Below are 24,312 nucleotides of genomic sequence, written 5' to 3'. Positions count from 1 at the left end.
CCCAAAGACCAGGATCATCTCCAAATGGTTTAGGGCTGTCCAAGAACGTTGCACTTTAAAGAAGGCCTCTAATCAGTGTCTTTCATAGGATTTTGGGGATGGAGGACAAACATTTCAAAATACAATTTTAATGATGTTCAGAAGAGATGATGACATTGTGCATTTTGCTCCCTTCCCCCCGCAGGACTGCTCAGGAGGACCATGAGGGAGGGGCAAGGCACATCATTGGAAGCAGGCCTAAGGCACAGGCCAGGAGAAAAAGTTAAAAAGCAAGAGCAAGAAAGAAGTGGAATAATGGCAGAGAGAGGAAGAATACAGACAAAATGAACAAGTACATTTATTGCTAACAGAAGCTGCCTGGGCTTCCAGAGGTCTCAGGCGCACCTCTTTCAGCTGGTTCTCAGGGGCAGGAGAGTTGGGTACCAGGAGACTGAGGCTCTACTGCTGGCTGTGCCCCAGCTTCCCGAGTGACCTTGTAGATGTCATTTCGCCTTTCTGCCTCCTTCCTATTGTCAAAGGCAGGCATACTGCTAAGCTAAAAGTGCTCTGGGCTTTACCGAAGAAAATAGCTCCAGAAATTTAAGACATTGCCTGCCTGTGTACGAAGTGTCTGCACTTGTTTCTGTTTTTTTTCACGGTTGACGGAGGGAGAGCGGGTAAGAGGAGTGTAGAAAGAAAGGTGAGAAGACATTGTGGCCAAAGTCGCTTAGCTCCGCCTTAGCTCCCGGGACCGGGATCTGGCAGAGGGGATATGCCTGCAGCCCGCGACCAGTGGGGCACCCAGGAACCCGAGCGGACATCCTCGGGTTCTGCTGTCCCTTCAGCGAGTCCCATTGCAGCATCAGGGACGAAAAGCGAGGCACACCCCTCCCCCACTAGATGGCACTGAAACGCCTCGTTCGCGATTTTCAAAATGCAGGAAGGAGGAAAACAGACAAAAAGAATATGGTGGAGGTGCGCTCATTTTGCATCGCAGGCCCAGTTGTTCAAAGCAGGGTGCCGGACCCTCTCTTACTCCCCAGGGCAGCTCTTTACCCGGCAGTGCAGGCCCTCGGCTTTGGAATGAGGGTGAAAATGAGGGGTGAGGCTTAGAGTGAAGAACCTAAGGTTTCGACCTGGGAGGGAGGCTCCCAGCCCTGCGGCGCCGTCTCACGTGAGCCGGGCGGTGTGTGTGTGGGGATGAAGCTGGGCTCGCTCGGGGCCCACTCGCTCAAGGTCTGGGGTCTACCCGCGACACCTCTCAGAGCCCTCGCAGAGCCCAAATCCAGCCCCCACCCGGATAAGGACAAAGCCCGCACCGAGGTTTCGTTTAACCCCACTTCCCCTCCTCAAAGCGCGAGGCCCTGGGCGTTTTCAAAATGTCTATTAAGCACCACCCCCCCACCCATGAAAATTCTGTTCCTCTTGTCTGGAAAGGATCAGTCAATTTTCTCTTTTCTTCTCCCGCTGAGGAGGGAGGTGGAGGCAAGTGGAGGTGGGTGTGTGTCGGGTGTCTGGTGCTGGCGTGGGGCTGGACCGGGGCTGGCGGTGACAACCCCGCGGACACGCGTTCAGCCCCGGGTGGAAACGCCTGTAGCTAATAGGATAGCGCCTGTGGCTTTCTAGGGAAAACAAAGATCAAATACAATCCAGGACATCTGCGACCGAAACCGGGGATGCAGGGAACTTCCTCAGCCCCTCTGAATGCCGACTCCGCAATAAGCAGTCTTTTCTTCTATTTAAGGGAATTTTCCACGACTGAAAAGAGATAAACAGGAGATGGAGGCAACATCCCTAATTTAATACTAATGCGTGTAAACATGCTACATACCACATATATGTATATGTGCATAAATATGGATGTGGTTGGGCACAAACCTCTCTAGACACCATTGACTTGCCTGGTCAAAGAATAAGGCTTAGACATTTTGCCTGGGAAATGGTGCACTTTATCTTTAAGAATGCTAGAAAAATAAGAGATGAGGCTCACGTTGCACGGATGACATCACTAGCTTTTGGCTGCGCGCTCCGTGTTCTCGTCTGTGGGTTTTAGCCAAGGCTGCAGCGCCCGGCGCCCGAGCGAGCACAGCAGCGGCTTCCTACAGCGCCCGCAATCGGGCGATGCTATTTCCCGAGCCTCCCGGGCGCAGCCTGGGCTCTCGCTCCCCGGCACCGGCCGAGACCGCAAGGCCCCGGAGCCGCTTCGGCTAGAGGAGGAGGCCGGGAGGGGAAGCTGAGCGACCCAGCCTCCCTCCCCCACCCTCGCCCCATTCACCTCGGCGACCACCTCGCCGGGAGCCTGATCGTGGAACGCCGAGGCTGGGATGCGATTCTCTGCACGCTGCCGAGCGAGCCGGCACCTCAGCTCCTGGGTGGGCTGCGAAGAAAATGCTGCAATCTGAGAGCGGCTGACCCCAGTTGGGCAGCGCAGACGGGGTGCTAGAGTGCCGGGGCTCAGGTGTAAGGAGAAGGGGGCGGATTGTGTTGAAGGGCCGGGGCAGTTGTTTTTCTGGGTACCAGCAGCTCCCGGGCAGCACGTTCCCGGGGCTACCCGGGAGCCAGATGAAGTGAGGCGGAGGCGCCGCGGGAGAGGCGGGTCTGAAGGTGGCAGGGTGGACACTCCACGAAGAAGACGGCACTGGGGAGGGCGGCATGACGCCCCGGGGGCTGGCTGCTTGGCTGGCGGGGAGCAGCCATCGCGCGACCTGTCCATGGTGTTGAAGGCGCCCTGCGCCGAGCTCCGCGAGCCCCGCGTGGTGCGCCCAGCCTGGTGCGCCCTCCCCGGCGCAGCCCGCCTCTCGCGCCCGCGAGCTGCTGCCCCGTCGCCGCAAACCCCCGGCCAAGGCTCGTCCGGTAACGCCGTCCGGGTGACCGCACCGTCGGCCCGAGGGGCCGCCTGAATGGCGAAGCAAGAGGCAGACGACCCGGGAGCTCGCGGGGAAAGGTCGGCCGAGACCGTGCGCCGACTGCGAGCTCGCCTCTGAGCGCAGCGCGCTGGCCAGAAGAAGCAAAGGACCTGCTGGTGACCAGAGGACAGAGATTTTTAAAAGACCCGACCCAGAGAGGAAGAACATTTCTTCTCTCGCAGACCGGAAGGGGGAGAGTGGCTGAGAGGGAGACCCAGGCGGGACGCAGGGCAGGCAGCCCTGGCATCTGGAGGTTTCCTTCGCTGGCCGGCCGCATCGCGGGTGTTTCAGTTCATCCTGTCGTCTAGCGGCTCCTCCTGATAGACACCCTCCCACCCCCCATCCCCCTCCCAAGAAAGCCAAGCGAGTGGGTCCCATCGCCCCCCTACACAAAAGAAAGCCCAAGGAACCCCGCCGCAGCCGAGGGCACTCGGTGTTTGGTTTCCGGCCCGAGGGCAGCGTCGCCCGAAGCCCGGCTGAGTACGGCCGCGGCGGGTTCGGAGCAGTCGCTTCCTGCCGAGCCGGGAGGGGGCGGGAGGCGGCCGTGTCTGGCTCGCCGCCGCCTGAGGCTGCACCTGCTCCGCAGGATGCGCAGAGGCTTGCCGGAGCCTCTCCGGATGAGAACTTTTTAGGCTGCCCGCCCGCGTTCCCGCAGTCCCTGGGCTGCGCACCGGCAGCCGGGGGCCGAGGGGGCGCCGCTGCGCGACCCCCTCTCCCGCCCCCTCCCCCTCCTTGGCTCGGCAGCCCGCCCGCCCGCAGCTGTGTTCCGGGCGCGCGGAGGGAAGGCGAGGCTGCGGCGGGTCATGCCCACGGTGTAGCCGCGAAGCGGAGGCATGGCTGCCGGAAGGTTCCTGCTCTACACGGGCCTGTCGCTAGCGCTTTGCGCCCTGGGCATGCTGGCCGTGGCCGTCTGCTCAGACCACTGGTACGAGACGGACGCCAGGAAGCACAGGGACAGGTGCAAGGCCTTCAACACGCGCCGGGTCGACCCTGGCTTCATTTACAACAATAACAACAACTTGCCACTCCGGGCCAGCCGCTCGCGCCTGGACCGCTGGGAGGGCACACTCCTCCGGGCCCGGAATCGCCGGCAGCTCTTCGCCATGAGCCCCGCCGACGAGTGCAGCCGGCAGTACAACTCCACCAACACTGGCCTCTGGAGGAAGTGCCACCGACAGGGCTTCGACGCGGAGATCGCGGCCCTGATTCGGAAAGGTAAGCGCTCGCCGCGACGCGTGGCGCTGCGGAGAGACCGACGCCTCTGGGCCGGGCCGCCCTCTCCTCCCTTGAGCGGCCGCAGTCTCGCAGGCCTCCTGATTCCAGGAGGTCAGGTTATCCAGGCTCGGCTGAGGCTTGCAGTGGCCAGATCTTGCCTCCGAGTAGCTGGTAATGGAGGCTTACCTCTCTCTACCCGGCCTCTTGCCTTGCGTTTTGTCTGATGGGATTCCAGTAGAATCTCATGGTCCAGGGTTTTTACACAGGGAAATGGCTTCAGTAGTCTCTGAAAAGGAAGGGAGTCTATAATGTTCTGCTTTTAGTAGAGGAAGCCCTTTAAGAGTGATTTGTCGGTGTAGACACACTCCTAGTTTTAATCTTTGTTTTAGATGTTGTTGAACTGATTCATCAAGGGAAATTTGGGAAAACATCTCACAGAGAAGGCCTTATTCATGCCGGAAGCGTTTAAGTGCTATGCTATACCGGGCATACTGCAGGCATTGGTCATATAAACATTAATAAATCACAGCCCCTGCCCTGTTTCACCCCAAAAGCCCGTTGACCTGTAGCATCATGCCACAATTCTTGATTTCTCATTTTGAGAAAGTGGTTGACAAAAGTGTCTTATGCATATTGAATATGAACAAGATCTAATAAGCACACAAAAAGTAGTTCTTCCAGCAGCACCAAAGTGGGTACTTAAGACAAAAAAAATACTACTTTCAGGAGATTTGTATAAAAAATACCCAAAGTATACCAAAACAGAAAACAAACTGCATTTGCTAATGATAAAAATTTATTTGATACTTTAATATGATCACATAAATTTTTAAAAGTCTCTTCATCTGATGCAGTTTGTAAATCTTGCATGATTTATACTTTGGGGACTATCCTGTTCCGTTAACCTACTGAGATGTTGTTTCGATGTATACTAATATTGCTCTGAAGAAGGGAATATGCATTGATGGTAGCTGCACCCTGGAAGATGTGGTGCAATTCTATATGTCTTGTTCCCCGCACCTCCCTTCATTTTCTTCATCTATTAAGTGGTGATACCAAAGTGAAAACAATGCTGTTATCTGCGAAGTCTCAGTGGCCAGGATACCAAGCAGTTTCTTAATGTCTCAGTAATTATAATGCAACGTTGCTGCTGTTTTAAAATCTTATATGTGAGAACTGATATTCTTTGATTTATAAAAATGTTGACATGGATCAGAAAAAAATTGTTACTTTGAAAAAAAAGTCAGTTGTTTAAGAAAGGCAAACAGTGGGTATGGATTTAGATTTAGGTGGGGTAGGTCCAGAAAGAGAATCCATCTTAATGTTTGTTTTACAGCTTCTGTAGAATGACGAGGGATTTTAGCTGATTTAGTTAAGAATGTATTACTATTACAAATATCACATCTGCTTCATGGTTAGACTCTTATTAGAGCAGGGTGTCCCGCTTGGAGCTCTACAACTTTGTCAAGCTGTACAGGATATTGGAGAATTGCAGAAGAGAACAACTTGGGTTTGGATTTAGAAGTGGGAAAACAAGAGGAAGCGGAAGAGTTTTTGACAATGGGTGACTTCGTAGCAGTTTTCAAATTCTCAGATTCAGAAAATGTTGTTTTATCCGTCATTTTCTGCTTTTATTAAAATTGCAGTGGTAGGAAGTTAGCTGACATGTGAGGAAGAATTCATGTTAATAATGACTGACAAACACTGGTAGGACTTGCTGAAGGACATTCTTGAATTTCCTTTCTTGAACATCTCCTGGAACAAGACTGGTATCCTTCTGTCTGGTACTGATTAACCCCACTTAGAAAAAGGGGGATGGAATTCGTGGCTTCTGGTGGTTCCATTGAGAGCTTTGATTCCATGTTGCTCTGCTTGGCGATCCGACTAGAAAGGTTGACTTGGTCTGTGCACCAGAGGGATTGGTTACCATAGTGACATGTTCTTCCGGTGAAGCTGGAAACACAGTGACAGGGAAAGGGGTAGGGGAAGGATGTACAACATTTTGACTTTGTATCGACTGATTTTTAATTGAAGCAACAGAAAATGGACCAGCAGGGGGATTGAATACACAGATACCTAGAGTTGGGAGGGCACTGTATTTCTCTTGAACTAATGCAAACGCTGTTCCCCATCACCCAAAATAAAGCAATCACTGTCAGCTGCAAGCCCTTGCTTACCATGGCTGTTTCTGTCCATTTGACATTCTTGTTAGTTATTATTGAGATAGATGGTATGCCAGCCTTACAAATCTTGAGAGACTTAAGGGCACTATCTTCATTTTTAATCTCAAAACATAATCTTTCAAAGCCAGATCTGCTTTTTCTAAGTAGTGATGGACACATTTTGGAAATAAGTGCATCTTATATTAGGAGAATTCACAAGCAATTCCAATGGCACATAGAATGTAACCTCTAGACTTAATGTTCCTCCTAGAAGTACAGATTTTAGAAGGAAGTTAAAAAATAAATTGATACCCCTATATTTACTTTTAGGACACCTTAGGGAAAGATATTTCTCTCATGGTATTCATTAGCAGCCTCAAAAGCTATCTTACGCCTTTGTCTTTTTCGGAAACATCTTCGATTAAAATTCTGGAGATATGTGTTGGGCAGGGGGAAAGGGAAATCAGAGAAAAGACTGCTTAACATCTGTCAATATTATGGGAAAATTAGAGATTTATCTAAATGATCATATAGCCCTAAAGAACTCAGTCATTTGTTAAATCAATGTTCATTACATTAGAAAGTGCTGTTTTTTTTTTTTTTTTTTCTGGTAAATATTATATATTCAATATGAAACAGGAGGAAAGGGGGCAGGGCACAACCTTTAAAAGAATTACATAGCCCGAGGACACAACATAAACTGATTAGAACAAAATAGGTCCAAGATGGCGGACGAGTCTACTTCCACTAGACCTTGAGCCTCAGTATACACTCATTGTAACACATCAGCAAGCTAAGCGACACACCCACAGGTGCCACGACAGTTCCAAGGATGACCATAAAGGTCAAAAAGTGGGCGGTGGCTCAATTCCTAGAAATCCCCACCCCTTCCCCAAAATAGCTGGAATACTCCTCCCACTCATCAGCGTATGAAATTACTCACCCCTATAAAACTAACAACCCCATACCCTGGTGCTGCCCTCGCCTTCTTTTTTTTATTTTTTTTTATTTTTTTTTATAGGTATACCTGGATTTAATTCTCACTTCTACCGCTTGGTAGCTGGATAGCCTTAGGCAAGTTTCATACCTCCCTGAAATTTACTTAATTCAGTCTGTAAAATGGCATAATAACTTATTATAGCATCCTTTTAGGAATTTTAAATCAGTTCTTGAAATAAAAGTACACAATATATAGACAAGTATGGATTCCTCAATAGATGTTTGACCTTTCATTTCTCCAGTATCCCACCCGCATCAAATAAAGAAAAATACTTTTTAAAATTCACGAATATTTCATTGTTGTAAAGTTAAAGCCATAAAAATAATCAAATGGCCTACTATCATACCGTTAGAAGAAAAAAAAAAAAAGGTGTTCATGAGAGTTCCATATTAGAATACAAGTTTTCCTTAGGCACCTGTTTATGTATGCTATTCTGCTCTTTACAATAAATAATTAAATTTAAAAGACTTAATTCCTCACTTTTAAGACCTTATTAGTTTACAAATTACATATTGACCTATGCTAAATTTTATACCGACCCATGCTAATGAATTCAGTACAGAAAACAAAAAACACTGCACTCAAGCAAACTACATATATATATATATATATATATAACTTATATGAGAATTGCTACTCCAGCTTTCTTTTGGTTTCCATTTGCATGAAATACCTTTTTCCATCCCCTTACTTTCAGTCTGTATGTGTCTCTAGGTCTGAAGTGGGTCTCTTGTAGACAGCAAATATATGGGTCTTGTTTTTGTATCCATTCAGCCAATCTGTGTCTTTTGGTGGGAGCATTTAGTCCATTTACATTTAAGGTAATTATCGATATGTGTGTTCCCATTCCCATTTTCTTAATTGTTTGGGGTTTGTTATTGTAGGTCTTTTCCTTCTTTTGTGTTTCTTGCCTGGAGAAGTTCCTTTAGCAGTTGTTGTAGAGCTGGTTTGGTGGTGCTGAACTCTCTCAGCTTTTGCTTGTCTGTAAAGGTTTTAATTTCTCCATCAAATCTGAATGAGATCCTTGCTGGGTAGAGTAATCTTGGTTGCAGGTTTTTCTCCTTCAACACTTTCAATATGTCCTGCCACTCCCTTCTGGCTTGCAGAGTTTTGCATTTTACAATAAAACCACATAATTAATAAGAAAACAAAACAAATCCATATCTGATTTGAAGATAAAGTCCTTGGGATTCATGTTCTTTCTGGAATCCGTTTCTTGCCCTGCTGACATGACTGTACCCACAAAAAGGCATTTCTGATCACTGCATATTTATTCGTTTGTCTTACTGAACAATAAGTTCCTGGAGGGCAGGAAAGATAATCATTTGTAAAATACATCTGCTTGGTACTTGGGAAATATACAAATTAGGTTCACAGAAACTTATCCATCAAGAGCTTATTCTAATTCTAGGAACACTGTATGGGAATCCAAATAAAGGATTAGTCAGAAAACTGTGATAGGAAATGAACCAGTGTAGCTCTCAGGGCAGGTTAATATTGCAACAGAGGCTACGTAATTTAACAAGGAGGATTTCTTGAGCAAAAGCTTTGCTAAGGAATAAAGGTAACACCGTAGAGTTTTGGATAACACGTGTCATTGAAAAAACACGTATCACGCACAATCATTATTTTTCACATTAGATAAGATTTTAATTATTTCCTTCTCGAGGGTAGGATTTGGGTACAGGGTGCAGCAAGGATCAGTCACTCTTGAATTCCCATCTGTGTCCATACTCATGTCCTCTTGTCTTCCTGCTTTTCAACCTCATCTGTGTCTCCCTAGTAAGTCACTGCACTGGGGACAGATCAATGGCGGGATCAGCTTCTGAAATCCAAGAGACTTCCAGACCCTTAGGAGGACCAGCTACAGGTAGGATTTTGTTCCCGGGAACATGTATATTCTTTGGTTAGTACTGAAATCTTATATTGATATGGCTTGAAATCAGCAGACCTTCAACTGAGACTCTAAGAACTTTTTTATTATTTGAAAATAAGCCTTATAATAGAATTTGACCTAAATGGTTTTCATAATCATGGAGTGATGGTCAATGTTCTGAAGTATATTTTAATGGAACATTGCACGTATTCACAAATTAATAATGTTACTCAGCAAATATTTACTGCACAGGTATTATGGGATGGGCACATATCACTAGAACGAAGAGAGAATAAGACCTGGTCCTTAGAATTCCCATAGTCTGTTAGTGTCACATAGAATAAGTGACAAGTACAAGACACTGAGAGCAACAGAAACAGATGCAGAGAAACAGAGGAGGTAATGCTGGACTGTGTCGGCAGTGGGATGAGGTCAGGCGGGAAGGAGTTAGGGAGAGTTGCCCTGAGGAAATGAAATTTGAACAAGATTTTCATGAAGTTTGGAGGTGGATGGGGAAGAAGGGCATTTCAGGCAAAGAGGCCAGCATATGCACAGCCATGGAGGTGTGAACCAGCAGTTTGGCCTTGTGAGTGTTGATTTCTGGGGCGAGGGAGAGGAGCAGACCAACAGCTGGAGAGCAGGCGAGGGCCAAGTCAAGGAGCTTGTGAGCTCAGATCCCCTGTAGCAGTGCGGCCCATAGGATGGCTGCTAGCCACACGCGGCTACTTACTTAAAATAACCAAAATTAAATAAAATTTAAAAATCACTTCTGGGCTTCCCTAGTGGCGCAGTGGTTGAGAGTCCACCTGCCGATGCAGGGGACACGGGTTCGTGCCCCGGTCCGGGAAGATCCCACATGCCGCCGAGCGGCTGGGCCCGTGAGCCATGGCCGCTGAGCCTGCGCGTCCGGAGCCTGTGCTCCGCAACGGGAGAGGCCACAACAGTGAGAGGCCCGCGTACCGCAAAAAAAAAAAAAAAAAAAAAAATCACTTCTTTAGTCGCATTGGTCACATTACAGATGCTCAGTAGCTGTATGTATCTAGTAGCCATCATTTCAGACAGTGCAGATTAGAGAATGTTTCCATCACCACAGAAAGTTCTATGGGACAGGGCGACATGGAGCCTATAGCCTCTAAGAGCAAGCGCATACTTTATTTCAGGTGAGGATAATTGAACATGGTAACTTGGGCTTAAATGTAAGAGTATTATTCTACACCTGAAGAAACTTTGCTACCTGAATGTTTTCACAGAAGGTTTTAGTTCATGGTCAGTTGTGCTAAATCTATGTTTTATTAATTTTCCATGGTTTTCTTTTAAAATAAATTTAATTAATTAATTTATTTTTGGCCGCGTTGGGTCTTCGTTGATGCGCGCGGGCTTTTCTCTAGTTGTGGCGAGCGGGGGCCACTCCTCGCTGCGGTGCGCAGGCCTCTCAATACGGTGGCCTCTCCCGTCGTGGCGCGCGGGCTCAGTAGCTGTGGCTCACGGGCTCCAGGCGTGCGGGCTTCAGTAGTTGTGGCGCACGGGCCTAGTTGCTCCGTGGCATGGTGGATCTTCCAGGACCAGGGCTGGAACCCGTGTCCGCTGCATTGGCAGGCGGATTCTTAACCACCGCGCCACCAGCGAAGCTGCTAATTTTCCATGTTTGACTCACAGAATTCTGTTCTCTCCTTTCCCTCTCCTGACTCCATTAAAGTAACTTGCAAAGTTGACTGGGTGGGAAGATTAATAGTAATCAGACTTGGTGCCAGGTACTCTGCTAAAAGCTTTACATATATTACCTAACTTATTCTTCATAATACTGCTCTGAAGTGGGTATTATTATTATTTATCTCTATTCTACAGTTGAGGAAACTGAGACACACTAAGCTCCATTAACTTGCCACAGCTCATGATAAGGAAATGAAGTTGTCAGGATTTGAATTCTGGCTCCTGGTTTGGAGACTCACCCACCCGACTCTACTGTCACCGTAGAGTCTGTCAGGGCAGGGGTGGGGGGAGAAGAAGCTGGTATACTGATTCCCCAAACTAAAAAAGAAATAGGGTCCCTTTGCTGTACACCTGAAACTAACACAACTTTGTAAATCAACTATAACTTTGTAAATCAACTTCAATAAGAAATAAATTTGCTATTTCAAAGATATAACAAAATAGGAAGTAATTTTAGAATCCACAAAGGTGAGACCTGCTGGAGGACTCCAGCTTAGCACTGAGAGGAAGGTCATTTCAAAGCAAAGCATCTCACTTTGCCTTGAGACCCCTGGACAGAAGCTTGTCCACCTTTTGTTCTGTGATTTTGAGTATTTTTTTTTTTAAGTGTTTGTTTTGTTCACTGTGGTAGGTGCTGAGGTTATAGACATGAAGGACGTACACATTCAATTCCACAAATATTTATTGATGGCCTGGAGGCTGGGTATTGTGGAGAAGCTTACATTCCATGGGGGGAGAGAAAAACAATAAATAAATACAGATGGAATAATGAACTAATCAATATATAATATAATGTGCAGTAGTGAATGCTATGAAGTGTCTTTGCCCTTGGGAAGCAGAAAGGGGAAGGTGGACAAGTAAGCCAAAAATTAAATAGTTCTATTAGTTTTGGTTTCATAATATCCAGAGACTTTACCTGCTCACAGGCAGACACACACAAAACCCATGGTCTCTGTATAAGGTGTGCGTCCCCGTGCATATGTGTTATATGTGTGTTGGAGGAGAACAAAGAGTCATCATGTGGTTCTTGTCCTGAGGGAACTCACGCTCCAGCTCACTGTTTCCCAAGTTCATTGTCACGTGTGGGTGGATCAGGCTCTCCTGCAGGAGGTCACCTCTGTATCAACTGGATCAGGAATCAGCTGGTCAGGGAACTCAAGGGTGAGCTCATCTTATTGAACCAACAAAGTCAGAGGTCTTGTTTCTGTTGCAGAAGGTGAGTTTATTTATTCCTTTACTGTAGGGTAGGTAAGGATCAATTAGAGGATCGATTCTGTACATTCCACTTTGGATTGTCAGTTAAAAATATTTTCTCCTAAAAAAAATATATATATATTTTCTCCTTCTTTGCTATTTGTAGGTGATCTTAGGCCTTCAGGCAGAATCCTAAACACACTCTGGGTTAGTTTGACCCTTCACACACACACACGCACGCACGCAGGTATGCATCTAGACATTAGACAGTAGAGTCACAAATGTTCATTCAGATGCAGATACTTTTATAACTACTTACCCCAAAAAATATACAGAGAGAGAAGGGAGTGCGTGACTTGATAGATGAGTGGACAGAACGTTTATTCTAACATCTTGATTGGATGTCTGCTGTTTTTGAGAGAATGCATACATTCTTTTAAAGGACTTTGTTTCCTCATGTGTAAAAGAGTGGGTTTGGGGGCTTCCCTGGTGGCGCAGTGGTTGAGAGTCCGCCTGCCGATGCAGGGGACCTGGGTTCGTGCCCCGGTCCGGGAAGATCCCACGTGCTGCAGAGCGGCTGGGCCTGTGAGCCATGGCTGCTGAGCCTGCATGTCCGGAGCCTGTGCTCCGCAAAGGGAGAGGCCACAGCAGTGAGAGGCCCGCGTACCACCAAAAAAAAAAGAGTGGGTTTGGATTGTAAACACATCAAACCCTTTCACATTTGATGAGAAAGTTAAGTTTATGTGATAGAGAGTAAATAAAGGGTGAATGGCTGAGAGAAGGTGAAAGAGAGGGATGGGAAATCAGGGAGAGGAAAGGGAGAGAAAGAGAGCAAATTGAGAGACAGAGACAGATGCTTCTGAAGGGATCATGGCGGGCTGCTAGTTTGTAAAAGGAAGAGGTGGAAAACAAAGCAGCTAATTTCATACTAATGTAGGACCTTGTAATAAGAATGAACTGTTTCTCTTTCTAATGATTTGAAATGCCATGTTGCAGATTGGGGTTAAAAATCTGAAAAGTTAATGGAGGAAGGTGGTGTTGGTAGCACAACAGTGTGGATATACTTAATGCCACGGAGCCATACTCTTAAAAATGCTTAAAATGATAAAGTTTATATTATGTATGTTTTAACACAATTAAAATAAATAAGTGAATTAAAAGAATTAAAAAACTTAATAGAGAAAGGAACTGGATTCCTGGTATGTAGAATGCTTTAAAACTGAGGATCTTCATTTAGTCAACACATTTTTTTAGCACCTACTGTGTGCCAGGCGCTAGCTCAGATATGTTTGGGACACAGAAGTTAATAAAACAGACATAATCCCTGTTCTCATAGGGCTTACCCTGAAACACCTTCAAGGATTGTATCTTTTTCCTAAACAAAACTTTTCAAGAGCACCAGTATGTAAAACAAGTAAAAGTAATGAATACATTCCTCGGGTTATTTTAAAACCATTGTATGGTAAAGAACACTTCACTGTGTTTATTCTAAAGATGTCTATTGAGTACCAACTATTTCAGGCACGTTACTTGGGGTAGAGGATCCTGAGTGAAATACATAGCTCCTGTCCTCAGAGAGACAAAGAAAGGTAGTATACAAGAAGAGAAACAAATACAAACCCCAAGTTTTTTTTTTTAATATTTTAATTTTATTGGAGTATAGTTGATTTAAAACGTTGTGTTAGTTTCAGGTGTACAGCAAAGTGATTCAGTTATACATAAACATATACTCATTCTTTTTTAGATTCTTTTCTCCTATAGGTTATCACAGAATATTGAGTAGAGTTCCCTGTGCTATACAATACATCCCCATTGGTCATCTATCCTATGTAATAGGAGTGTGCATGAGTTCATCTCAAGCTCCTGATTTATCCCTCCCCCACTGCGTCTCCCCTTTGGTAACCAGAAGTTTGTTTTCGATATTGATAAGTCTGCTTCTGTTTTGTAAATAAGTTCATCTGTATCTTTTTTTTAAAAAATTAGATTACACATATGAGTGATGCCCTGTGATATTTGTCTTTCTCTGTCTGACTTACTTCATTTAGTATGATAATCTCTAAGTCCATCCACGTCTCTACAAATGACCCAGTTTCATTCCTTTTTATGGCTGAGTAATAGTCCATTGTATATATGTACCACATCTTCTTTATCCTTTCCTCTGTTGATGGACATTTAGGTTGCTTCCATGTCTTGGCAATTGTAAATAGTGCTGCAATGAACATTGTGGCACATGACTCTTTTTGAACTATGGTTTTCTCAGGGTATATGCCCAGTAGTGGGATTGCTGGGTCATATGGTAGTTCTATTTTTAGTTTTTTAAGGGACCTCCATACTGTTCTCCATAGTGGCTGTACCAATTTACATTCCCACCTGTTGGAATGTAGGAGGGTTCCCTTTTCTCCACACCCTCTCCAGCATTTATTGTCTGTAGACTTTTTGATGATGGCCATTCTGACCAGCGTGAGGTGATACCTCATTGTAGTTTTGATTTGAATTTCTCTGATAATTAGTGGTGTTGAGCATCTTTTCATGTGCTTTTTGGCCATCTGTATGTCTTCTTTGGAGAACTGTATATTTAGATCTTCTGCCCATTTTTTTATTGGCTTGTTTGTTTTTTTGACATAGAGCTGCATGAGCTGTTTGTTTATTTTGGAGATCCAAGTTTGGTTCTTTGAGAGATTTATGTGTTGGGGCCTTGAGTGATTCTTGAGTTTTGGAGGAGTTAGAGGAAGCTTTGCAGAAAAGAGGACATCTAGTCCTAACATGTACTTAGAGAGGTTGACTGTGGGTTGATAAGGTGAAGTCTTAGCCTCATTTAAAAATGATTAATTAATAATGACAAAGTAATAACTTGTCCCGTCTGCTTTCCGCCCACCTTTGTCCCCTAGACTCCCAGTGCTTCTCCGAAGAGGCAGCTGTTGCTACCAGATTTTAAGAAATCATATCAGAGATATTCTGTTCAGCAATATTTAAAAATACCAGCAAGTATAAATATAGGTCAGGCAATGAACAGGGGATTTAAGGATGAAAAAAGTTTATTTTTTTTGCAAATTTGTACACACAGAGATGATATTTAGAGGCCCATTCCAGGAATCACTAGGAATCTTCTACAGGTGATGTTTATTTTAAGTGGAGGCTGCTGTGGGCATTCAGAGAAGTTTGACAGATTTGCTGCTTTTATGGGAGAGTGCAGTATCTGAATTATTTCAATTGATTTTTTTTTTTTTGGTGTCCAAGTAGTTTGCCAAGAAAAGGCAATTTACTTTATATTAGGTCATCTTCATAAATTTATATCATTTCCTACGTTTGAAAATGCCCTGCTGTTCTATATCCTGAAGCTCACTCTGTTGGACACTTTATTTGCTCTAGAGCAATCTCTCATTCAGTTTTGCCCTCAATTTCTTTTCATCTTTGTAAGAGCAATTCTATTTAGGCAGACACAACTCTTATTCCCCAAGGCTCTGGAGTATTTTGCACACCTGGATGGGATAGGGTGATTTTTACCTTGAAGAAGCTCTGGGCTCATATGCTGCTGGATGCTAACTAATACAGCATCGGATACTATCCTGTGAGTCTGAAGACGCACGTGCCTTGTCGCCTGGCGCTTCTACCCCTGGCTGTATACTCATGAGTCCATGGAACACATCCAAGACTCTCCATGGCATCACTGTCTTATAATAATAAAATAAATAAGTAAACAAAAAGGAAAAACTTGTATTCATTAATAGGAGAATGGGTAATAGGCATGGTATGTTCATACAGTGGAAACTACCACTGTGTATTTAAAATAAATATACTAGATGTACATATTTCCAAATGGATAAACATAAAATTTGAGTGAAAAGAGCAGGGTGCAGATTGAAATGAAGAGTATGGTGCTCTTTATATGAAGCTCAAAAACAGATCAGATAACATTAGATATTGTTTATTTGCCTTGTGTTTATAAAAATATGCATGTGACTGATAAACACAAAATGAAGGATGGTGTTTATCTCTCTCAGGGCAAGAAAAGAAATGGAATTGGGGCGGTGCTTTCATCTGTGATATTTTATTTCTTGAAAAGCAGAAAAGATCTGAAGGAACTGGGGCACACACATTCATGCACACTGAAGCTATTTGGAAAGTTGTTGCCGTTCTGACAAAAAAAAAGTTAACATTTTATTCAGACTGTACTATTCAGTGTTCAGGAGGAAGGTCCTTTAAAGAAAATTCTTGGAAAACTTTGCTTTGAGGCAATCTGTGACTGACTTTTGTAAGTAGCAGTAGCAAAGAGGAGAATCAGGTAACCTTTAACCAACAATTTTCACCGAAAGTAGCTCCCGGGGAAGGGTTTAGAAAGGATAAAATCATGTTTTACTCCCTTCTGATGTAATGTAAGAAGAGGAGATCAGGGCTTTAAAATGACTTATTTGTGAGATAGAGACTAGTGTACACGTCACTCCCTGCTTTGTAGATTTCCTGCAGCTTGTGGAGAAAAACCAAGAGTTCTAAGGGCCAGAAAGTTAAACCAAAGCCACCCCTCCAATGAACTTGATCAGACATTGAACGTTAATAGCTAAGGCACGGAGGCAGAGAGAGCGGGACAAACCAGAGACTGAGCACGAACACCTGGAAAGGCGTGTGAGCCCTAAGGGAGGAACTCAGCATAAACTAGGAAAGGAAAAGCTAAGGACTGCTAAGAAGGAATCAGAATTGTAGTCTTAAAATTGTGGGGATGACTTCAGCCAGGAGCCCGTCTGTTATGGTAATGGTATGTTCCCATGCCATACAAGTTCCAGCTGGAACAGGAAAGTCCCATCGGAATTACAGCAAGGGTTCCATTTTCACCTGATAATGCTTTTAAAACACCAGAGCTGGGCCTGAAGTTACTAGGGATCACGAAAGTCCTAGGGGGTTTCAGGGGTGTTGAAGCTGAATAACTGCCACGATCACGTTTTAGTAACCACAGGGCTAAAGAGATGCCCACGCGTAGCTCTGGGCAGGCCTGCATCGCTAGGTCCCAGGTGGATGAGCTGCCTTATTCATTATGCTCCGCTGGGATGCTCTTCCTGCCCACCCTTAAATGAACGACTTTGGGAAGGGCTGGCCTCTGTGTTTCCAGCCTCTCCCTCTCTCTCCCTCCTCCCGGAATGGGTTAACACAAGCGAAACAGAAGATCATCTTGCTTGGCCCTTTTTCTTTTCAGGTGTGGCCTCTCCTCCTTGCCTGGGTCTCTTGTTTTCTTCACCTTCACCTTCAGTGCACTTTGAGGCCCCTGCCAATGGGTTTCCTCCCCGAACCCCAAGCTGGGACTACTCCTTCCCTGTGAAAACTTCACCTCCCCTGGCTTTGAGGACGCCGTTCTCTCTTGGTCTGCTTCTGTCTTGGTTCTTACCCCCTCTCAGTCATTGGCTCTTTCTCAGCCCGTGTGAGTGTTCTCCAGGGTACCACTTTTTCTTCTCACCCTATGCCCTCTCCTTGAGCCATCTCACTCATGCCCAGGGCCAGTTTCAGCCCTTGATGTTCACAACCTGTTGCACTGGGAATCTCTCACTCAGACCTTCCACCCAAACATCTCGCCTGTTGGATATCTCCACGTGGAGGTTCCATGTGTCCAAAAGAACCTATTTCCTCTTTTCCCCCCAGAGTCATTCCTCTTTCATTTTCCTTCATCTGGGGGAATGATATCACTTCCTCTCTCTTTGCCCAAACAGGAAACTTGAGAGTCATCCTTAGGGATCTCTTCATTCTTGCCCTCCTCATGCAAGCAGTGAACAAGCCACTTTTCCTGCTGATAAATTCATCTCCCCATGCTATTCGGGTATCGCTGCTGCGGTGAGGTCCTCCTCACCTGTATTCTTGTAGCATTCTCTATTTGGTTTCCCTGTACTCTAATCTCATCTCCCGTAAATGCTTTTCTATATAGAGTGATTTTTTTAAAAATGTAAATCTAATCATGTTATCTCTTTGCTCAAAACCCTTCAGTGGCTCCTCGCAGCCTGTCCGTCACAATAAGGTCCATAATCTTCATTCACCTTGGCACATAAGGCTTCACAGGTCTGGCAACATTCTCCCCTTCACAGCCCCCAGCCTGCCCATCTCATCCTTTTGTTTACTTCTCTCCATAGAGAGATAGAGAGATAGAGAGATGAAGGACTCCTGGGTCCCCAAGCAGGCTAAGCTGTTTGGTGCCTTGGGCGCCTTTGTTTATGAAGCTTCTTCCTTCTCCTGAAGGTCCCTGTCCCTGCTCACGGCCACCCCCAAGCCAGCCTGGCCAACACCTTCTCATGCTTTAGGCGTCAGCCTTCAGCCCCTCCTCCTAGTCTCGTCTGGGGTTCTGTCACCTCCATCTCCCAGGGAGAATTGCCTTCTTCCCCCTTAGCCCTCTGTCACACACTAGACATCTTTCCCCTCCTAGCACCAGTGACATTTTGCTTCCCCATATGTTTCCCTCCTTTCAAAGACTATTTTTGACCTGTTTATTATTCATTTTTTATCTGCAGTGTTTTGCATAATGCATGGGCCATGATAGGTATTTAATACATAGCTGTTGAATGAATGAAGGTTTATTTCAGTTAATGCAGTCGACCTGGAAACCTCATTTAGCGAAGAGCCATAATTTCATTGGACTAGGGAAACTCACTGTTAAAAGGAAACCTGCTGTGAGTTGTTCTGTAATGCACACGATCAACTTCAATTTATTTTCTTTGTTAAGGTTTGTATTTGCTTCAAGTGTCCATATCTCTGATTCACAAGAGGAGAATTTCAAGTGGGGACTGTTCCATTTTTCCTGGACTAGACCTCTTCATTATGATCGTACCCGCTTTCTCTTCTCGGCATGCTTTCCTTAGGCAGGTCCTCCCACCCGTAGTGTATTGGATAAAGAGAAGCCTAGCTCCATTTCTTGTCCCCATCATGGATATTAGAATTGCCAAATTTACCTCTGGGTCAGGCATATGTGACCATTCCCTCAAGTTTCGCAGTGTTTATCACCAGGCATGTCTTCAGGCTGTCTCAGTGAAGCCCCCCTCTCAACTGTTTATCTAGGGCAGCTTTCTCAAATCTCTTCTAGTAGAGATTTTGGTCAGATAATGGCCACAAGACAGAGGATGTGCTTTTGTGACTGCTTCCCTTCTGGTTCATACCTCAGTTCGCTTTTCATAACTTCCAGCTGGGGTGGGTCAGCGATGCCGGGAAGACACGGCCAGTATCTATTTCCAGGTCTCTGATGCATCTGGCCGCATTGTGGCTGGTGAGCAACATTGCTCACAGGAAACATCCATCCCCTACAGAGGGTCTGGGGCCAGAAAGACATCATGACCGACCAGTACACCTTGGCTTATGAAGACCACCGAGTCCCAGTTCAGTTCACTCTCAGGGTGTCACTGGGAAGTGGATTCTCTTCCGGAATGACAGTGACTGTTGTTCAGGCTGATAATCTCATGGGGAAGGTTTTAAGGACCTCTTCTTTAGCCATGTGATTTACTAAGGGCAGAGCCATGGGCTGTCATTCGGATTAGTAGAGTAATTCTTTTGTTTTCAGCAGATAAATGTACACTCAGCTACATTGCTTGGTTCTCTAAACTAGGTTGAATAAATGATTCATATCAAGGAAACATCTTCTATGACCACTGTATCTCCTGGATTTATATTAGTTAAGTCTATGCTGGGTTTAACCTAGAAAAATGATTTCCAGCGCCTTCTGCCTAAGTTGCATAAAGTGCTATAGTCCAAAATTTAGATTGTACATTCAGTAGTAACCATTGGGTAGGCCTCCCAACTAAACACTAAACTTGTGTTTTGAAGAGCTGGGTTAACTGTAAAAAATAATTATAAAAATTGTTAGTGATCTGTGCAGTAATGTGGGTCTTATAAAATGGAGGGTAGCCCTTACCCTAGAAAACTGTCTCTTTGTCATATATGCTTGTTTTAAAACCTGTAGGAACCCAGAGGTTTATTTCAAACTGGAAGGTGGCATTTCATCTTTTTGGGTCAGCAGAATTGTTAACATTTCAGAAAAGGACTTTTGTGCTCCTGTGCCAGCAGCACGCCTGTATCAGCTTTTATTACACATATCCGTAGTGGTGTGGTGGCTGGCTGGGTGCTTGTAGATCAATAAGTTGCTAAAAGGGGAGATGCATCAGAGACTATAATGGCTTCTTCACAGAAGATAGATCGTCTCCAGGTAGTGAAGTGCATTTAGGAACAACAGTGATATCCCTGTACTGAGAGCCTTATTATTTAGAAGAGAGAAATGGACTCTCTCAAGGTGATGAGTCCTATGATAAAGACTTTAACATGCTAACATATACTCCAGGAGATTTTCTTTAAAAAAAAAAAAAGAAAAGAATAATAAATTAATTAAGTTTTGGCGGCGTTGGGTCTTCATTGCTGTGCACGGGCTTTCTCTAGTTGCGGCAAGCGGGGGCTACTCTTTGTTGCGATGCGCGGGCTCCTCATTTCAGTGGCTTCTCTGGTTGCAGAGCACGGACTCTGGTGTGTGGGCTTCATAGTTGTGGCTTGCAGGCTCTAGAGCACAGGCTCAGTAGTTGTGGCGCAGGGACTTAGTTGCTCCGAGGCATGTGGGATCTTCCCAGACCAGGGCTCGAACTCATGTCCTCTGCCTTGGCAGGCAGATACTTAACCACTGCGCCACCAGGGAAGTCCAGAGGAGATCTTCTGTTCCAGACAAATTCAGTTTGTTTTAATAGAAGAATTCCCAGATGGAGAAGTACAGAATTAAATCTCTTGGCCTCAAACACGCCTTGATTGTAGTTGTTCTGCAACTTTGTTGTCCTATTAATTTAAAAAAGTCTTCTTATAATTTTAACACTGATTTTTAAGAGACTTGGGTGGGCTTGTATACAGCATCAGTGAGGAGTTGGGAAAAGTAGTGACCCTAACACAAAGTGATATGGCTGGGGTTTGAGGGTGGTGGAAACTTCCAGAAGATGGCACAGAGCTCCTTGGCTAAGGTTCTTGACTTGAAGGCTGTGGACACATGGAGTCAAGGTTATATCTGAGCTGAGTGTACTTATATACAGGAGAGTTCCTAGGAATACGGTGTCAGAGAGGATGGTGACTTTTTCCGGGTTGTGTGTGATAATTTCTACTCGGTGGTTCTCCTTCATGATGCAAGAATAAATTATATATTCATTTATTCAACACATATGTGGTGAATACTTTTATGTCAGGATTTGTACGAGGAGCTTAGGGTATAGTAGTGCACCAAATAGGCAAAACCCCCTGCCCACATGGAGTTTATATTCCAGTGAGACAATAAAAAGATTAATAAGTAAAATATGTAATATATTTGACAGTGTTTAGTGCTAGGGAGAAAAAACAAAGCATGGAAAGGGAAAGGACATGTGAGGAGGCAGGGTTGGAATTATAGATGGAGTGGCCAGGGAGGACCTCACCGAGAAGGTGACTTTGAGTAAAGACCTGATGGGCATGCAGAAACTAGCTATGGGGAGATCTGGGGGAAGAGGATTTCAGACAGAGGGAGTAATAAGGACATTGGCCTTGATGTGGGAGAACAGCTAGCATGGTGGAGAAATAACAAGGATGGAAGAATGGCTGGGTGGGAGGAAGAAATGAAGGGGGGATTGTAGTAGGATATGATGTCAGCAAAGTAGAGAGCCACCTCTACTTTGAAGAGGTGTTTGAAGGCCATAGGAAGGAGTGAGATGGGAAGCCATCATAGGGTTCTGAGAAGAGGAGTGACATGATTAGACTAGACATGGTTTAAAAGGATCACTTAGGTTGCTAAGTTAATAATTAGATGCAGTGTGACACATATGGAAGCAGGGAGACTAGCCCACATAGGTAGTGGATGGAACTAGAGTGGGGGAGAAGAGATTGGGTTCTGGATATATTTTGAATGAAAAACTATCAGGATTTTGGCTGATGGATCAGACACAGGTGGGTGAGAAAAAGCAAAGTCAAAGATGACATCAGGGTTTTTAGCCTGAGGACCTGGTAGCATGGAGTTGCCATTAAATATGATGGCCAGGACTGCAGGAAGATCTCGATTTGGGAATCCACACTTTTAGACATGATAACATTTGAGATACCTTTTAAATGCTCAGGTGGAAATGTCTATAGCTAGTTGGATATGTTGGCCTGGGTTCAGGGGAGAAGTCTCACTTGGGATGTAAATTTAAGAGTCATCAGCTTATCGTAGTTTTAAAGTCATGAGACGGAATGAGATCACCTAGAGAGTGCATGTAAATAGAGAAGAGAGGAGGTCTAAGGATGGAATCCTGGGGCACACGGGCTTTATAGACCTCAGGGAGTTGAGGAAGAATCAGCAAAAGAGACCGAGAAAGAACAGCTAGTGTAGGGAGGGAAAAATTAGCAGTGTGTCCTGGAAGCCAAGTAAAGGAAGTAGTTTAAGGAGGAAGAGGAAGTGATCAACGGTGTGCAAGGCTGCCTGTGGGTCGAGTAAGATGAGGCTGAGACTTGAACTTTGGATTTTACAACATGGAAGTTTTTGATTCCAGTGGTAGTTTCAAGAGTGAATGGGAGGAGGGGAGGAATTGGAGGCACTGAGTTTAGACAACTTTTAAAAGGGGTTTCCATGTAAAAGTGAGGAGAGAAGTGGTAGCTGGACTGAGAAATTTAGATTAAGAGAGACTTAAGAACTTTTTTTTTTAATTAGAGAAATATTAGTGTAACTGTAGGCTGATGGGAATGACACAGTAGACAGGGACAAAACTGATGGTACAGGGAAAAAAGAAGGAAGAATTGCTGGAGCAATTGCTGGAGAGGGTTGAGGCAGAAAGGAAGACAGAGAAAAGAGTGAAAGGAAAGGGATGTAGCCCATGTAGCCCAGGAAGAAACACATGTTTTAAATGAGTAAGTAAAAATCTGAGATTATCATTTATTTATTTATTTAGTACTTTTTAACTGAAGTATAGTTTAATTTATAATGTTGTGTTAGTTTCAGGTACATAGCAAAGTGATTCAGTTATCCATATGTGTGAGTGTGTGTGTGTGTGTGTGTATATATATATATATATATATATATATGTGTGTATATCTACATGCTTTTTAAAATTCCTTTCCATTATAGTTTTTCTTTTTTTCCCTGGTACGCGGGCCTCTCACTGTTGTGGCCTTTCCCGTTGCGGAGCACAGGCTCCGGACGCGCAGGCTCAGCGGCCATGGCTCACGGGCCCAGCCGCTCTGTGGCATGTGGGATCTTCCCGGACCGGGGCACAAACCCGTGTCCCCTGCATTGGCAGGCGGACTCTCAACCACTGCGCCACCAGGAAAGCCCTGCAGTGATCTTTTAACCAACAACTTCTGCAGTATTTTCATTTAAACCATCACTCTAATTAGGATCTTAGGATGCTTTGACTCTGATGACATTCATTTTTGAGATAAAGCTGCTTTATTTTCAGGCTGAATAGACACACTCTTGCCTTGTCATCCTAAAAATGCCGCACTGTGTCTGCATTTCAGAGCCACTGGTTAAATGAGTGAAGACCTATGGCGGTGTGGAATTAGTCTTTTTTGTGTATTATGCTGTAAGTTTCTCTGGAAAACAAAGCCCAAGAATTTCTGGTAACCTCTCAGCAGCAAATATTTTCTACGATTAGTGTAGGAACTAAAGTCACAAAATCTCCCTTTCTTGGGGGAGAAAAGAGTCTGGATATCGTGAAAAAATTATGAGTCGAATTTATAGGCAATCACTTATCTGCATGTTTTTTGAAAGGTGTGGATGTCATTAGCCTCTTTGATTTCTTCTTTGCAGATTGTAAAGACTCAAAAATCTAAGAAAAACTGTGTAAGTTCTAGAGACAAAGAGTAACAGGTGCAAGTTAGGGGAGAGGTGGTGTATAATTTCACCTTTGCCTCCTACTCAGAAATAGGGAGGAAATTAGGTCCCAGTTTGGAAACCATGCGAGAAATGTCATTCATTGCCACCTAAAATTGCATGTAACTTTTGATTTTTTCTTTACCCTCCTGGCTTGTGGCTGGGAGTACATTTGGTTCCATCTAGAAGCAAGTAGGTTCTGAATTTCCACAAAATATCTTTCAGGGTATATGCCGTGACCAATTTTATTTTTTCAAGCTCTTAGAAATTTTTAAGCTTATCATATTTCCCGATTAGGTTATTGCCACTTTCTTTCACAACTGTCACAGTAATAGGTTTATTCAAAGGTTGCTCTCCTCCCTAATCTTCTATCACCTACTTTTTCTCTCTCTTTCAGAGGTTGCTTATTCTCTCAAGTATATCCTTTCATCAGGACTTGTTTTCACCAGATAAACCCTGAGGCACCT

At 44.7% G+C, this 24,312-nt stretch overlaps 1 protein-coding gene and 1 long non-coding RNA gene across 3 annotated transcripts in view; both read left to right on the top strand.

Moving 5' to 3' along the window:
* Positions 1–934, top strand: part of LOC117202291 (uncharacterized) — a 31,222-nt gene extending 30,288 nt beyond the window's left edge. Inside the window, exon 4 of the long non-coding RNA XR_004484522.2 lies at positions 185–934. This is a non-coding gene — a long non-coding RNA (uncharacterized LOC117202291). The remainder of the gene's footprint in view (positions 1–184) is intronic.
* A 1,013-nt stretch (positions 935–1,947) lies between these two features.
* TMEM178B (transmembrane protein 178B) overlaps positions 1,948–24,312 on the top strand; it is a 365,732-nt gene continuing 343,367 nt past the window's right edge. Inside the window, exons 1-2 of one of the 2 annotated variants that reach the window (XM_033432325.2) lie at positions 1,948–4,100; positions 9,046–9,132. In XM_033432325.2, the coding sequence (XP_033288216.1) occupies positions 3,719–4,100; positions 9,046–9,132 (469 nt within the window). In that variant the 5' untranslated portion in view covers positions 1,948–3,718. The remainder of the gene's footprint in view (positions 4,101–9,045; positions 9,133–24,312) is intronic. The other variant, XM_004272130.3, reaches the window with a different exon arrangement.

This window comes from Orcinus orca, chromosome 9, assembly GCF_937001465.1.
Source record: "Orcinus orca chromosome 9, mOrcOrc1.1, whole genome shotgun sequence".
Classification (NCBI taxonomy): Eukaryota; Metazoa; Chordata; class Mammalia; order Artiodactyla; family Delphinidae; genus Orcinus; species Orcinus orca.
The sequence above is the reverse complement of the archived record's forward strand: the minus strand, read 5'-3'. Positions and strand labels throughout refer to the sequence as shown.